The sequence below is a fragment of the Embiotoca jacksoni genome, unplaced genomic scaffold (assembly GCF_022577435.1).
Source record: "Embiotoca jacksoni isolate LCO1_2020_lvr unplaced genomic scaffold, fEmbJac1.0.p SCAF_19, whole genome shotgun sequence".
Taxonomy (NCBI): Eukaryota; Metazoa; Chordata; class Actinopteri; family Embiotocidae; genus Embiotoca; species Embiotoca jacksoni.
This window is the reverse complement of record NW_027185329.1, coordinates 6,363,879-6,380,850: the sequence shown is the minus strand read 5'-3', so window position 1 is coordinate 6,380,850 and position 16,972 is coordinate 6,363,879. Positions and strand designations below refer to the sequence as shown.

At 46.8% G+C, this 16,972-nt stretch overlaps 1 protein-coding gene across 4 annotated transcripts; it reads left to right on the top strand.

Moving 5' to 3' along the window:
* The first annotated feature begins 2,766 nt into the window (after positions 1–2,766).
* Positions 2,767–16,378, top strand: ivns1abpa (influenza virus NS1A binding protein a). Of its 4 annotated transcripts, XM_069153203.1 has the most exons (15): positions 2,769–2,962; positions 7,965–8,260; positions 8,444–8,577; positions 9,057–9,226; positions 9,323–9,398; positions 9,523–9,696; positions 11,094–11,219; positions 13,152–13,262; positions 13,705–13,846; positions 13,944–14,168; positions 14,632–14,753; positions 15,069–15,195; positions 15,311–15,442; positions 15,558–15,731; positions 15,943–16,376. In XM_069153203.1, the coding sequence occupies exons 3-15, from the start codon at positions 8,467–8,469 to the stop codon at positions 16,191–16,193; spliced, it is 1,941 nt and encodes a 646-aa protein (XP_069009304.1). In that variant the 5' UTR covers positions 2,769–2,962; positions 7,965–8,260; positions 8,444–8,466; the 3' UTR covers positions 16,194–16,376. The 4 variants fall into 4 exon arrangements, with proteins under 4 accessions (XP_069009300.1, XP_069009304.1, XP_069009302.1 ...); XM_069153199.1 differs by having other exon boundaries at positions 2,767–2,962; positions 9,057–9,398; positions 15,943–16,378; XM_069153201.1 differs by lacking the exon at positions 2,769–2,962 and adding an exon at positions 3,659–3,785 and having other exon boundaries at positions 9,057–9,398; positions 15,943–16,378.
* Positions 16,379–16,972: the final 594 nt, after the last annotated feature.

The window sequence follows — 16,972 nt, the reverse complement described above, 5'->3', positions numbered from 1 at the left end:
CTGAACGGTGCCTTGAGAATAACAAAGTTGTGCTGATATCGGGTTTTTCACTTTGGGACTTTATCAATTCAAGCCATTAATGGATTTATATATTTACCCTTTCATGTCTGCAGGGGAGCCCCTCCTCATAAGTCCAGGAACAGCTATAAAAAAAAAAAAAACATATAGAGGTGAAATATGATGCAGGTGTCCATCCTTGGCAACCAGCCATTCGTTTTCTTGACCATCATCCAGCAATAACTTCTTTCACCTTGTCAGGAATGTCATCCCCACAGGCCAACGTGTTGTGGTAATAATACCCGCACAAGAGCTGTTATGAAGAGATGACTTTGTGTTGATAAACCTAATCTGTGTTGACTGGACCCCTGGCTGTGGTTGTTATCACTGGTTTCCAACACAATGACCAGCGTGCTTTAAAGGCTATGACTAAATATTCCTGTGTTTGATTTCAGGATTTCACAAACATCTTCACATGCACACAAAGACACACATGCACATACACACTCACTCACACCCACAATGCAGATAGAAAGGCTGGCTGACACATTGGTATTGAAGAGATTCTTATCCTCTAATCTAATTACTGACGCACTTAGGTAGTACTAAGCTCTATTCAGTCAAGACAGGTGAATGGGTTCTTCTTCCTCTAAGATGACGTCTGTGTGGTATAGCAGAGAGGCTTTAGCCTGGATGTTCCTTCTTAATGGACATCAAATAACTTATGTAGTGGGGTTCGTTCCAGCTTGCTGTCATGACTCACGGATGCATGTAGAGGAGAATATGACAAATGACAGAAATTTGGCACAGTGACTGAAGTTGAATGGCTAATACATTCAAAAGACACGACATTTAGGGCGGCACGGTGGTGCAGTGGTTAGCACTGTCACCTCACAGCAAAAAAGGTTCCGGGTTCGAATCCGGTCCTGGGCCTTTCTGTGCGGAGTTTGCATGTTCTCCCTGTGCTTGCGTGGGTTCTCCGGCTTCCTCCCATCATCCAAAAACATGCACCTCAGGTCAGGTTACCTGGCGCCGCACTAGTGGCAGCCTGCTGCAGCAGCTCCCCCCTGAGAGCCCCCCTGCTGTAGCGAAGAAATTTCCCCTCGGGGATTAATAAAGTGTATAAAATCAAAAATAACCTCTAAAAGAGAGAATTTCATACAAACATGGCAAGCAAACGTGAAGATGAGGCAATGCTAGCTCCAGGTTAGACTGAGGTCCAAGGGAACTCACGTTAAAGTCAATTCACCCAAAATGTCACGAGCAAGTTGCTGAATGAGCAGCCATAGGGGCATTGACCTAGGCATAGGGTAAGTGACCTGGTTTTTGACCTTACACCTCAGGACTGAGGCTAAAATCATTTCTAAAACATGGGCGGCACCAGGATTTCTTCTCTTCAGTTGCTTATAGTTGCTATGTCAGCTCAGAGTTTCTAACCATTTTTTTAAATAAATAAACTAAAACACTATAGCCCGACCAGTACTGGATTTCTGGGGCTGATGCCAAAAGTGTTGTTATTATTATTATGGAGTAAAAAAAATTCTGACATTGATATATCATCCGATATTCTCTTCATATTGATACTTGTCACAAAGCATTGAAATGGAGGCAGGATAATTTATAGTTTACTGTCCATGCTGACATCACTGCACTTTAATGGTAAACTTCACTGGGAAATTAAGTAATTATAAATAACTTAAACAAACATATAGAACCACTTCTAATTCCCCCCCGGGGCATCTGTGACAGGCCACTATCAGCTGATAAAATCAACGGCCAACTCTAATGGTTTATACTATTAGAAAATATACAAAACCCATCAGCTCAACAACAGTATGTTAGTACAATTTTATGTATGCACATCACTAGATTTGACAGGCAATATTGTGCTTTATACTCTACTGGACTTGTTTGACAGCTATGGGCTGATTGTTACTTAACAGGGTAAAACTATTTACACAAGTATATTCTCATAAAATATGACAAATTGTTATAGTTTAAAATTGTTTAAAGATTGTATAAATTCAACCACCTCTTTACCAACTACATCACTGAAAGGCTGCAAATAAATACTTAAAATTCATCAGCATATATAATAAGGTATCATGACATTTTGCCAGGCATTAATTCAGCTTCATGATCGTTATGGACAAAATATTAGAAACCAAAATGTCTGTACAACACAATACAATTAAACGGCACAGACTACAGCCTTAAGAGTGACAGCAAAGTATAATCCTCAACTCTCTAAAACAATTTAAACTCAAATTAAACATTATAACCAAGTTAAGATTTATTGCAAGACCATTGTAACACATTTGTTTTTGCTCTGTTAGATAAAATAGCAGCTGAGTGTAATATACTGTATGATTAAGGCTGTATGATTTTTTTTTTCACGAGTATTTTTAATACTTTAAACAGCAACATTTTGATAATGATAATACTCACAAAGTCTGTAATGAAATATTTGTATATAGTTGCGTTCCTACTTAAGTTAAGGATTTGAGCTGTTACTTCCATCACTGCCTATGTATGCCATTACTGCAAAGTGTATTAAAAAAGTTGATATATATATGTATATCTATATATATATATATACACACCCTGGGGTTTCATCACTTTCAGAGTAGGCGTAGTGGAGACCGCCCACTTACCGGTGACGTCACAGGCGGCGTGGCACTACTTGGGCGGTTCGCACAGATTTTTTTGTGTGTGTGTGTGTGTGTGTGTTTTTTTGTTTGTTTGTCGGGAGCGCGCTTCGTCGTCACCATCCCGTCAGAGCTTCTCCAGACCGGACGGAGAGTAGTTGTGTATCCGAGGCGGAGAGAAGAGAACAAGACATTACTTTACCCGCAAAGCCGTGCCTGAAAGCAGCGTTGCGTCCTTTTTTTCCCTCCGACCCGAACCAGCCAACTCTGAATTCGCATTAAATATGTCTAACATCGTTTGTTGTCAAACGCCTCAGGTAAGATATATATATTTTATTTTTTTTTCTCCTCTCTTTAAAGTAATTTAAATAGGAATTGATGAGACGTCTTTGTCGAGTTAGCTGTTAAACATGTGGGTGGGGGGAGGAGGAGGAAAGGGGGGGGGGGGAAGGAAGAACCGTTAAATCTGTCTTTCGGCCCAGCGGGTGCTAAACGTGACACTCGTTAGTTATACACTTATTTTTGCGGTTACAATGAATGGTAACTACGGTATTTGGTCAGGCGGGCGGCGGGAGGGAGGGTGGCGGGAAGGAGGGAGGGAGGGAGGGGGGAGAAAACTGCTGGAAATACCTCGAGTGCAGGCGCGGGCAATGTCATCCAACCACGCGGCTCTCCGCGTAACGCTCCCAACCGATGGCACAAACATGGAGCTGTGGGCAGCCAACGGAAAAGCGGAGCTAATCCCACCCATCGTTATGTACTTAAACGGACGACCAAATGTATTTTTTTTAATTTTATTTTTCTTGTATTAAGCCGGCGTGGCTTTCTCATGGCAGGTTGTGTTAGCTCGAAGGCTAACACGCGCTAGCCTCTCCGACCCCATCATCTCTCTTCGGGCTGCTTGGATACCTGCCTCCCTTTCAAGCAAACGTTTCTTATACGGCCTCGTGGAGTCAACCTTTTTGGGGGGAGGGAGGGAGGGAGGGAGGCCTCTCTCGTTCCTGAGTAGCGGGATGTATACAGACGAGCTGGCGTGTCGCCAGACATCGTGGCCCTGGTATATTACTCTCACCGGAGGAGGCGGCAGCGAGATGAATGACATTGCATTGCAGCGAATGGATAAAACATGAAGCAGTTGGTGTACGTTTGTAAGACGGACCCGGTGGGGGGTGGTGGTAGATGGGGGTGGGGGTGGTCAGGGGACATGGTGGGGGGTGTGTGGGGGGGGGGAGGGTAGCCTGGGTACATGCTGTCCTCTTCTAACGCCACACTTGGTGCCATGTTGTTTAGAGTTGGTTTGCAGTCTTGAGACGTTGTTGTCGACGTTTAGCCTTTTTTTGTTGTTGTTTGTTTTGTTTTGTTTTGTTTGGCGGCACTGAATCGGTTGGCTCTTAAAGGAAATAGTTCTTAAACACACAGATGTTCATAAAGTGCTCGAGTATGTCGTGTTCCCCTGCTGAATCGAGCTTAAAGTCGTGGTAGTATTTGACCTACTGGGCTGTTGATCCGATTCTGAAGCTGCCAACTACACGGGAACCACCCCGAGCAACCTACTGTATAAAGATGTAATGAAGAGAGTCAAAATAAACATTTAACGTGCTGTTTAAGGCATATTGACAGATAATTAATACCAAATAAATCTTGCTGTCCCAGGAGTCATGCTCACATGAACATGTCTACTTCCTTAAGTGATATTGACATGAGCTGACTAGTTTTTTTTTTCTTCTAACTGTTGACTGGCAGATGGGGGTGTTTCTGTAACACATTTGGTGTCTTCCTCATTGTCCTGTAGTCCTTGAATACAAGTTTTGTAACTGTTCTGTTCAAGAGTGAGATTTTTGTAGCTATAGAAACACGACTGCGCTCACTGTTGCCTTAATTTATTATTATTATTATTTTTTTTAGATTGTCACACCCTCATTATATTCCCTTTGCCATGCGTTCATTTTAAGCGGTAAATTTCCACACAGTGAGACTGGGTGAAATATTCGGCAGAGCCTCTCCTTCACCACTGGAGGGGAGCCTAACAAGAATCGATTGTTCAGAGTCAGACCTGCACTTTTGTGCCGGCCTAATCAGATGGAAAAATGGAGAGAGAAAATACATTCAGCCGTTACCCCGTGACACAGTTGTGACCAGTCTCACTCTTTCTCTTTCAGGCCATTGTTCTCTCTTCTCTGTGGTTGCCAAGCGTATACCCATAACACTGCATTTACAGCTCATCATATCTGCCTGGCTGTTTTGCCTAAATTTATAAATTCCTATTTGCTTGACCACTAAACAAATCTGGGTCTGGGTGCTGCAATTTCCTCATTTTCCGTCTACTTTTCGGTCGTAAAATGCGTCTCCACAAGCAGCAGTCTCGCGTGTAGCAAATGTGGGATGTGCTCATCCGTTTTCACGGCACCTGACTTAACACTGGTGATTTGTCATTTAAAATAGCATCTTTTTTATATCATTGTCTTGAGTTGAGGGCGTGGTTTTGCGGCTATAGCTTTGGGTCGAGTGTTAGGTGGGGAAACGAGAGGTGAACAAGGCAACAGGCCAGTGTGGAGGAGTTGAGCGTGCAAGTCTTCACAAGGAGTTTTCTGCCAGATGTTGTGTAACGACTCAAAACTGGGTCAGTGTTCCCTCCATGCAGACGAGGTGAATTATAGATTTCCATGCCAGCCTTACTGTACAAGCTGTTCAGTGCAATATATGAAGACTATACTATTGCATATGCCATTGTGCCTGCACATTTACCCATTAAAAGTCCCTGGCACACTTCCCAGCTGTTATCAGCTTGGTTGTTTTACGCATTCATTTATTTGACCGAACACATAAACATTTGTGCAGCACATCACGCACGTACTGCGTATTCAGAATATGTTTAGCTTTTATACTGCACACGAGCAGCATCTCTCCAGATGGGATTGAAAACCAAATTTGGCTGATGGCGAGTGTTGTCGACTGGTAAAAGGTACTTCTTCAGAGCAAAGCCATTCATTTTTCATGGGTCCCTTTATTCCCTCTTCCCCTTCAGGCTGACATAGCCGTCACCCTCTCCCTGTACATTTTGTCCTCATCCCTTGTTCTTATCTCGCGTTATCCTTTTGCATTGTGCCGAGTGTTGTGAAAAAGGTAAAGGCAATAAACAGCTGAACGCTGTCTGGAGCGAAGTAATCCCGTCTCGGCATAATTCCTCCGTTTTTCCGTCTGATACTTGATTTATGATTATTAAACTCGCACTGTGCACAGCGTGATTTTTTTTAGTTTAGTAGGTCACAGGATTTGAGTATTTTTTTGTTGTTGTTCATCTCGCTGAGTACATGCATGCATTTGTCCTTTTTTTTAGGGGGGTTTTGAATATCGAATAGTGGTTTGGCTTGAGTGGAACACGAGTCACAACCTTTCATATTGTTGTTTATTCTGGAAGAGTCTAATGGAAAATTAGCTTTTGCCGCCGAACTGGCAATATGATTTCCTCGTTCAACCGGCTGCTTAGCACCTTTGAGACATGTTAATGTTTTTTTTATATGGATCCTTTACTGGGAAGGCGTAGCTCGGGGCAGCAGGAAACAGATGCTTTATTCAAAGTGTGATTTGAATTGCTGAATGCAAATAAGTCGGGAAAATAATTTTGAGTACAAATTTGTGGTTCACACGTAACCTTTGAAAGAATGTGTTGGTATACGTTTCCGACAAACCATCTGACGGCGCTTACAAAGACGGTGCCGTCTGTCTGCCCCAATGTCAGCCTAGCTGCCTTTTGCAGTGACTTCATAATGCTTGCAAATAACTACCCACAGAGTGTGCACAGTGCAGCCATACCTGAAATGGCTTCAGGTAAAAAAAAAATGCTCCTCTGAGGCAAAAGAATCATTTTAATAATAAAAGTCTTTTGTTTTGTCTGTCTGACCAGGACAAACGGTCAAATGTTTCTTCGAGGAGACGAGGCCTGCAGTAGCGTTTTACGCCTCTATCGGTTGTTGAATATTTTGCTCACAAACTGAAGATTTTACATTCGAAATTCTTGCACAATGAGTCACGTGCCGGTAACTGAAGCGAACCGCTGACATGACATGTGTAGCGGCCGATAAAATTACAGCTTTTTTTTTTTTTTTTTTTTTTTTTAACGAGTTAAAATCGCATGCGAGGTTGGAAGCTCGCACCAAGCTCGGCTGCCCAGGAAAGCCTCGTCACAGCGTGTGGATGTAATTTTGGACTGCGGGGCAGCTGCTGCGGTCCGTCTTGTCCTCTCTCCCCATGTAGGATAGTAATACAACTGTTGGGGAGCTTTATGGTAATGTGTGTGTGTATATACTGAGTGCGAGCTGGTTAGCTGTGGCACCACTTCAGTTGTGTTCATTTCTGACATTAAGAGCATTGCTACAAGTGAGGTCGGTGCGTCTTTGTTGGGTTGTGCTTCACTTTGCTTTAAAACAAGTGAAATCAGCAACGAATGAAAATTAATTTAAAAAAAAAAAAAAAAAAAAAAAAAAAAGCAATATTATATAGATGGAGAGATATGGGATGATCTCTTATTGGATGGGGCTGTGCACTAGAGATTCATGCTATATGGAGTACACATGATCGCCAGCCTGAGTTCATAGTGCAGTTGTATAAGAGCACTAGACCATCACTGAATCCCACCTGCTGACTGGCTGTCGCACACCGTCACGTGTTGTTCCCTCCTGCGTTTTCCTTATAGGCCAGTGGCCGAATGAAACGGTTCGTGTAGGGAGGAGCCAGCCAAGGAGGCCTGTCACATTAGATAGGGCCGGAGTGGCCTTGCCTCAGAGAGAGTGGAGACGGAGCTGACGGCATGAAACGGATGACATGGTCCCGCTTGGCCTGGTGGGATGTAGCAGCAGATGTGGAGCTTTAAAGAGCTGAATGGAGCGCTGTAAGGGAGGAGTGTCAAAGGCGTTAACCTAGCGACCGTTGCTGTGTGCTTTATGGTTAACGGTGTATTGGGATGAATTGCAGAATTCTCGTTTTCTTCCTGAATTCGGTGGGGACACTGTGCTCGACAGAGGCGACCAAAGCATCCTGAATCGGTTTGTCGTTTCTTGAATTTTGGATGCAGTGGGACAGATGCGGAAACACCGTGGGCTCTGCTGCGTGTTTGGAAAATGGCTTTTGATGCTGAAAGAGTGGAAGAGGAGGGAGGGTCGTGTTTTTAAACTGCCATCCGAGCGTGATTTACCACGTGGAACCGACTCGTGCTAACGTAGCCTGGGTGCCAAGAAGAGGCAGCATCAAATGTTTTTGTTTTTTTTTAAAAGAGGAAAAACTCAACTCACTGTTTTTCTCTTTTTTCCCCCCCCTTTCCAGGTTATAATGTATGACCAACACAGAATAAGTACAACTCTATAGCCAACGGGATCTCGAGGACTTGATTACAGTCGCTTCAAGCCTGATAGTTTGTCCGTGCGGCTGCTCCCCCTCTCCCTTCTGCTCACGCCCGTGTCGTCGACTGGCATTTCTTCTGACAACTTCCCATCCCTCTCCTCGGGTAAAGAAGACTTAGGTCCACTGTGATCTCAGTCTGCTTTGCCTGTTGCCTACATTTGGTTCCCGTTCTACTCGCAGCAGTGGCGCTTCCCCGGATTTGCATTATTCTCTATTAGGTAAGGCGGTGACTAATGCACAGGACAGATTTTTAAACCACAATGCACATTACAGTCTAATCCTCCCTCTGGTCGCCAATGAGACGGATGAAAGCATGTTGGACAGTGCACAAGACATGCATGATGTGCATTATTGCTTTACTTATCACACATGTAATTTTTTTTTTTAACTGTCTCTTTCAGGAATACCAACAAAAATCATCAAAATGATTCCCAACGGTTATTTGATCTTCGAGGATGAGAGTTTCCTGGATTCTACCGTGGCCAAAATGAATGCTCTGAGAAAGAGTGGTCAGTTCTGCGACGTTAGGCTGCAGGTACGGTTCATTGCAAACACTCAACACGCGCGGACCACTGCACCTTTACAGAGATGCCACTGCGTGTTTATGTGAACCATCAAGAGCTCAGCAGCAAGGTGAACCTTTCGGGAATAAGATGACAAATATGTGTCGAGAATGCAAAACATCTGATACCAGTACAACCTGGGGGGGGGGCAAAAGGTTGATCTCGTGTATCAAGTGTGAGAACCTGTTGCTGTCATTTGTAGCATGCAGACGCCTGGGAGACTTTTGAAGCCTTGAAGAAATTAATTTTTATAGATGTTGTAGAGAATCTCGCGGCTTTTAAACTATCAGTTTTCATTTCTGACCTTAAAACACTTGCGTGATCTTTTGTAGCAGTTGTATCCCCTTTTTTTTTTTTTTTTTCAACATACATGAATATTTGTATTATTTTTTTTTTTTTCTCCTTTTACACTCGAACATCCTGATTGTTTGACCCTTTGCTTGTCTTCCAGGTGTGTGGTCATGAGCTCATGGCTCACCGTGCTGTTCTAGCTTGCTGCAGTCCCTACCTCTTCGAGATCTTTAATAGTGACATTGAGCCTCACGGCGTCTCACATGTCACTTTTGAGGACTTGGACCCAGAGGCTGTGGAGATCTTGCTCAACTACGCCTATACTGCCCAGTTAGTAGCACTTCTGGCCTTTGACCTTTCGCCTCTGCTCTTATCTCTACAAAGTTCTCAGCCTGACAAGCACTTTGTGTTTTTTGTGTTACGCAGGCTGAAGGCAGACAAGGAGCTGGTCAAGGAAGTTTACTCCGCAGCCAGAAGGTTCAAGATGGAGCGAGTCAAACAGGCGTGTTTTTATTTCATCTGCCCTTTTTTTAATTTTTTTTTTTAATTTTTTTTTTTATCTCGTGTACCCTATGGTACTCAAAAATCCTTGAAATGATTAAACCTTAATATCTCTCACTCCCCAGATTTGTGGTGACTACCTGCTGTCTAAAATGGATTCCCAGAACGCCATCTCCTTCAGAAACTTTGCCAGCTCTATGGGAGATGCCCGCGTTTTGGCCAAGGTGGACGCCTTCATCCAAGACCATCTATTGGACGTTTCCGAACAGGAGGACTTCCTCAAACTTCCCCGCCTCAAGGTACCAGCGTTGATTTACACATATTGTATGCAATGTCTTTGTAATGTAATGCTTTTAAGAATTCTGCACAGGTATTTAGAGTCAGCTGAAGTGCCACCAGTTGGGGGCCATTCTGTAATCATGACGCTACAAGGAAATATAAGCTGGAAGGTTTTCTCCTACGGTGAATTGTAAAGGCAGACTTGAGCCGAAACGCGTACACGTATGCGGATAGTCTTGACGTCAGTTGCTGGCCGTCTGTTCTGGCCCTCCCTCGCTGTTGCACTAAAACTAGTCCAGTGTTGGCGCTCCTTGCTTGACTGGCATTCTGGATTAAAGGTTTTTAGTTTTAATTTTCTGACACGAGATTAACAATACTTGCGCTATGAGAGCGTGCCTCCAAGAGGAATCCTCCAGCTAAAGCCTGCTTAATGTATTTAGGGCACAGGGCTTAAAACGTATGCAATAGTAAAACCAAGCGTGGGGCGGTTACCGTGTGTGAATTATTAATTCATGTCAAAGAAATCACATGCACAGAACACTTCCACCTTCATTTAGGACTGCATTTGAGCTGGGAGTAGCCCTGAAATGATTATTTGGTGAATTTTATTTGACAATGAACTGCTTGTGTAATAAATATATATATATATATATATATATTTTTTTTTTAATTACAACCTATCAAATGTAAAATTGGTTTTGTTCCAGGTCATTTAAATTTGATATCTTGGGGCTTCCGAATGTTGGACAAACCAAATAAGCAATTTAAAGATATTAAGATAACTACCGAGATAATTACTTGACATCTGTAACTACGCTTTGAGCATTCAGTGTTCATTTTGGGTCAAAAATGTTTCCTGAAAACTATTTCTTGGTAAATTATTTGGTTTGTTGCATTTCACAGTTAGGCGCTGAAGTCGAGTGGATATTATAATAAACCTGTTAACTAACTATATTGATCATTTTGTGACAAATCGATGACAGGAAGCTATTTCGCCCATTAGCTAATTGTTTAAAAAAGAAAAGGAAAAAAAAGTCAAGAATTTGTCAAATTCAGCCGAGCCTTTAATTTGTCATATTTCACATTTTAGTCTTTCGGGATACTTAAAAGTTCCGTTCGGTTGCAAATAATCCACTTCTTTAATTTGCCTTTCATCCTGAACTGGGAACTTACAAGTTTAATAAGCGGCGGTGGGACTGATACCATCATGTCACAAAGGCAATATTAAGCATTTATACAGGGACAAAGTCATGATTTTAATCGTTCCTAAGGCATGATTAAATTGGCAATCAGCCAGCAAGATCGAGTTTTCCGCCCGGCGGTAAAAGTCACGGTGTTCATTTCCCGTCGTTCATTCCCTGCCTTTGTGCCGCGCGTTAATCCAACTCTTGTTTCAACCCCTTTTATGTGCTTACAGTTAGAAGTAATGCTAGAAGACAACCTGACCCTGCCCAGCAATGGCAAGCTCTACTCCAAGGTGCTGAACTGGGTGCAGCGCAGCCTCTGGGAGAACGGAGACCAACTGGAACGACTGATGGAGGAGGTCAGTACCGGGGCGCGCAGTCTCCGCTCCTGTGCCAATCTTCATCCTGACCTCGCCCCCTTCCTCCTCCGACTCCTCCTGTTTCTGACATTAAGAAGTCATTAAGGGAGCTGAAGTAGAAATAGCATGCCATTTGTCATGCCGCTATGTCGGGATTGTTGTCCCCCTCCCCCACCCTCTGATTTGTTGAGGTTTTTGCAGTACGAAACTCTGTACCCCTGAACCGTACTACAAATTAGAGGTGAGCCGAAAAGAGCTGCTGTTTGCTCTGGTTTTTTTTTGTTGTTGTTGTTGTTGTTGTTGTTTCCACTGTTCTCCGTCGGGTATGCGGTTGGTTTACATACAGCCCCACCTGAGTATTACAGTGCTCTTCTCGTCCGAAACACAAAAACACAAAGGTTTGACCCTTTGATTCTGCTTTCTCACTGCCACTTTACTGTCTGAACAGGTGCGTGTTTGTTGCTCCAGCACTAACAGGCACTCCTCCCCGTTGATTTTATCTCTCCTGTAGGTTTATTAGCAGCAGCAGGAGACCAGACTGAGGAGCCAGGACTGAGCCACCAGGGTAATGAGTCAGAGAAAAAGAGAGAGAGAGAGAGAGAGAGAGAGAGAGAGAGAGAGAAAGAGAGAGGGAGGAGAGGAGCACTACTGCCTCTCAGCAGCTTCTCTTTGCAGCCGAGCAACACCGTGCCCCCACCCCCCACCCCCCACCCCCCGTCTGTCCAAAGCCACACGTCCAGATAAATCCCCACTTGTGCATTTATCGGAACACATCGGTCACCGACCTTTTTAATGCATTTCATTCAGCCGACGCGTTTATCCAAAAGCGACTCGCAAACGCACCGACGGCACGCCACCGGGGAGCGACTTAAGGGTTCGGTGTCCCGCTCGAGGACGCGTAGGCGCGTGGAGCTGGGGATCGAGCCGCCGACCTTCCGATTGGTGTGCGACCCGCTCCGCCGACTGAGCCGTAGCCCCCCCCCCCCACCCCCCCCGAGCGAGCGACGCATCTAATTCAATAATATTCTCGTGCCGGCCCATCGATCCGCCGGCACGATCGAGAGCCGCTCAAATCGGACAGAAACATGAAGGCGTGACACGCGAGCGTCGTGATTTGCTCAGTTCAAAGTATATTTCCCTGGAGTAGGAATTATCAACCTTCCAGGCGAAATGATCATTATTTTCAGCAACTCCTGCGATTTTTCTAAAACTGCACTTTTTGCTTTTTTTTTTTTTTTTTTTTTCCCCTCTCTCTTTCTCAAAACTTTTCCCTCGAGTCGGGCACCCGAGTGACTTCAACACATTTTCTCATCCTGTTATTTCGTCGGGCCTCAACAGAATATACGAGACTTTATACCTGGCTGGATTTAATCTACTGTGGGATCCCGAACAAGCATTACCTAATAGCGGTTAGATCAGCACTACTGTCTTCTGTCATCTGGATTTGACTGCCTATTGAGGCTGTCTTTACAATGACCACCTTCTTCAGCTAGAGGACCGGTTTCCAAGCAGCGGAGGCGGGAAGAGGGCCACGTGCACCTCCTCGTCCTCCTCCTCGTCCTCCTCCTCCTCCTCCTCTCTTCACAGAAGATCTTTCCAGATGCAGCCTCTTAAATTTTCACCCGCTCCCTCTTTTTATAGATGCAAACCTTCTTGAGCTCAAACACTTAACCCACTCTATGCAGTGGCCGAAGCATGTGTGTCTTTTTAAAAGGAAGCTTTCCCTTCGAGCGACTGAAGATCCAGGCCTTCGTCCCTTCGTCCCTTCTCCCTTCCTCTTCCTCTTCACAGCACTGCCTCTCACCCCCTCCCTCCCTCCCTCCCCTCTCCCCTCTCCCCTCTCCTCCCTCCTCTTCCCCCTTATGCTGGGGGCTCTCAGTGTGTTGCCATGGAGACAGCCACATGGGTGTGTTGTTGCTGTTTGTCTTGCAGGTGCAAACGCTGTACTACTCACCCGACCATAAGCTGGTGGATGGAGGGCTGGTGATTGAGGGGCACAGTGAGGTGTTTGGTGTCGAGGAGGACCACCTTCAGTTTGTGCAGGTACTCGACAGCTTGTGCCCGGCTGCGCTGCGGTGAAGTCTCTTACCACATTTTTGCAGCGTGAAGCTTTTATTTTACAGCTCGTGCCCGGCCGTGCGTACAAATACCACACAGCCCGTGCCAGGCCAGACGTTTTCATTCTAACGGCACAATTCAGCCACGACGTCGGTAGATTAGCGAGACGCGAGCTAAAATGCGCCCGCCCGGCTGTGCGGTCGAGCACGTATTAAAAGAACATCTGGATTTTTTTTGATTTTTTTTTTTTTTTTTATAAACGAACCTCAACCGGTTCAGCGTGAGCGGTGATGGCCGTCTGTGCCACGTCCGCATTTAGACCAGTCGGGTCGACGCGCAGGTTTTGGGTGCGAACGACCTGGCGTAGGCCGCCGGTGGGGGCCCGTGGCGCGAGCTCGGCTTCTGTAGCTGCACTGTGCTCTTGCAGAGGAAACCAGTGCGGGAGAGCACCCAGAGGCAGATGAGCTGCAGCTCCTCGGGAAGCCTGTCGCCCTCCAACCAAGCGGCGAATGCCCCGAAGCAGATCGGCAGGAGAGAGTGGAAGTACATCGCCTCGGAGAAGACCACAAGTAGGTGTCCGTCCGTCCGCCCGTCCGCCCACCCGCACAAACACGGGAGCCGAGGCCCTTTTTGCTTTCTTCTGACGACCCGCGATCTCCCCCTCAGACAACACCTACCTGTGTCTGGCCGTGCTGGACGGCGTGCTGTGTGTGATCTTCCTGCACGGTCGCAGCAGCCCTCAGACATCTCCCTCCGCCACCCCCTGCCTGATGAAGAGCCTCAGCTTCGAGGCCCAGCCCGAGGAGCTGGAAGAGCACCCGCTCTCCCCCATGCACTACGCTCGCTCCGGCCTGGGCACCGCCGCCCTGAACGGGAGACTCATCGCAGCAGGTGAGCGTTTTTTTTTTAAAAAACGGGATTAAAACACCCATCCATCCACCCATCCACCCATCCATCCATCCACCCACCCATCCATCCATCCACCCATCCACCCATCCATCCATCCACCCATCCATCCATCCATCCACGAGCCTCACGCGCTTATCCTGAACGGGGATTAAAACGAAGGATATCATGTTGAAGGCGTGTAATTGGCATGTTATACGTAGGTTGCGGTGCAGAACAGCGAGAGCGACACGCTTACGGCTCGGTACATAGTCGTAAAAGTTTTGAGCTGAAACTTGATCTTTGCAGGAGTTTCGGTTTAGTAGGACTGATTTGATCTTTTTTTTTTTTTTTTTCTTTCTTTTTTTTTTGTGTGTGCGTGCGCTACGTATGTGCAGTTGATGTTAAGTATGAGCGTTACACGGCACATTTGAAGTTTGACCACGCGGTTATCCTCCCGATCCTGCAGGAGGTTACAACCGAGAAGAGTGTCTGAGGACCGTGGAGTGTTACGACCCCAAAGAAGACCGCTGGACCTTCATCGCGCCCATGCGGACTCCGAGGGCTCGATTCCAGATGGCCGTGCTCATGGTAAGAGTTTACGATTCATCTTTATCTCCGAATTATTTACTCTACAGTAAAGTGAGATTTTGTTGTTGTTGTTGTTGTTGAACGTTGGCTGCGGAGTGTTCCCGCACCCGTTTAAACAGGCTTCAACGGTCCCGTGCAAATACGTCAATATTGATCTGCTCCCTGACCAAATAGCTTGGCTTTCTAAATTCCGTCAACTCGCGCGAGTCAGCGGGCCCTCGTCGTTCCAAGTAGATAAGGCGGCCAGAAACGCAAGCGTCCGCAAGTTGACGTCTCGTCCTCTCAAACGACTCGCCCGCGTCCCGCCTCTCGCAGGGTCAGCTGTACGTGATCGGAGGCTCCAACGGACATTCTGACGAGCTGAGTTCCGGGGAGACGTACGACCCGCGCGCCGACGAGTGGGCTCAGGTGCCGGAGCTGAGGACCAACCGCTGCAACGCAGGTCGGTCCCCCCTCCCCCCCCCCCGTGCGAGGACGTCCCGCTTTTTCACCGAAAGGTAGCGAGTGGCGTCTCGGTTAACGTCTCGGCCGTCTCGTCCGTGTGTGTGTGTGCGCAGGCGTCTGCTCCATGAACAACAAACTGTACGTCGTGGGCGGGTCGGACCCCTGCGGGCAGAAGGGCCTGAAGAACTGTGACGCTTTCGAGCCCGTGACCAAAACCTGGTCCAGCTGCGCCTCCCTCAACATCAGTAGGTGTCCAAACCGCCTCACACACACACAAAAAGAAAAAAAAAAGAAGAGCAGCTCGCCGCGCTGCGACTTTCACCAAAAGTTGTATTCGATGAGCAAAACGGTGTTTTCCAGGGAGGCACCAGGCCGCAGTGTGCGAGTTGGATGGCTTCATGTACGTGATCGGAGGGGCGGAGTCGTGGAACTGCCTGAACACTGTGGAACGCTACAACCCCGAGAACAACACCTGGATTCTGATTGCCCCCATGAACGTGGCTCGCAGGGGGGCTGCTGTGGCCGTCCACGCAGGTAAGGTCCGCCGCCGCAAACGGCGACATTTGAACGAGGGTGTTGGTCGAGGAGCTTCTTTCTGCAAGCCGCGCAGATCTTTTAAAAGAACCATTTCCATTGTGTCAGAAGTCTCGACTTTTCAATGAACGTGTTGGTCCCGGGACTCGGGACGCGGGTCCTCCCCCCCCCCCCCCCCGCTTCACTGACGCCGGCGTCTCCCGCTTCACAGGCAAACTGTTTGTCGTCGGTGGCTTCGACGGCTCCCACGCCCTCCGCTGCGTGGAGGTGTACGACCCCGCCCACAACGAGTGGAGGATGCTGGGCGGCATGACGTCATCACGCAGCAACGCCGGCGTGGCCATGCTGGGCCGGACCATCTACGCCGTGGGCGGCTTCGACGGGAACGAGTTCCTGAACACGGTGGAGGTGTACAACCCCGAGACGGACGAGTGGAACGACTGCGCTCCCCTCTCCGACTGAGGGGGAGGGGATGGGGGAGAGGGGGGGGGGGGGGGGGGTCGGGGGAGTTTCAGAGTGCTTCACCTTTTTCCAAACTAACAGGCTTAGTGACGTAATCGTGTTTCGTGATGTTCTCTTGTGTGTATGAGCGGGTACGTGGGGGTGGGGGCCGTTGGGACGAGGGGTCTTCAGTGAAGACCGGCTTATATTTGGCAGGCGGGGAGGGAGGGGGGGGGGGGGGGGGGTTGTTGCCCGAAGCAACATGACGCCTTTGCATATTGCATACGATGTTTTTCGTGCTGTACATATTTTGTTTTCTTCCTCATTTTGTGTCATATGCCAACATTTACTACACATTTAGTGCTTTTCTTTTTCTCTTAGAGTACGAAAGCTTTTGTCACTTTGAGGGTTTTCAGAGGAGCTTTCTGCCGTCGGTCACTCAACAAGGCGGCAGAACGGGGAGTGGTGGCGATTTGACTTTTGAGCGTTTCGAGTTTATTTGAGAATATTTCTGTTGTGGAAATGTAATTTTGCTCACATATTTAAAAAGGTCAGTGGTTTGAAGCCTTACTCGGAGAGCGCGAGACGATAAAACGCCCGTCATGGCTTTTTGTGTCATTTTAAAACAAGCTGGATTGCTTTTTGAATCTTAAATGATGGCCTTTTTTATATTTTTTATACACAGCTGATTTACCAGTAAAATAAAAAAAAGTAGCAGCAGACGGCTTCAGTCAATGAATCTAACCAGTGCCAGATTTAGTTACGTTTTGTGCGCGCGCACACACACACACACACACACA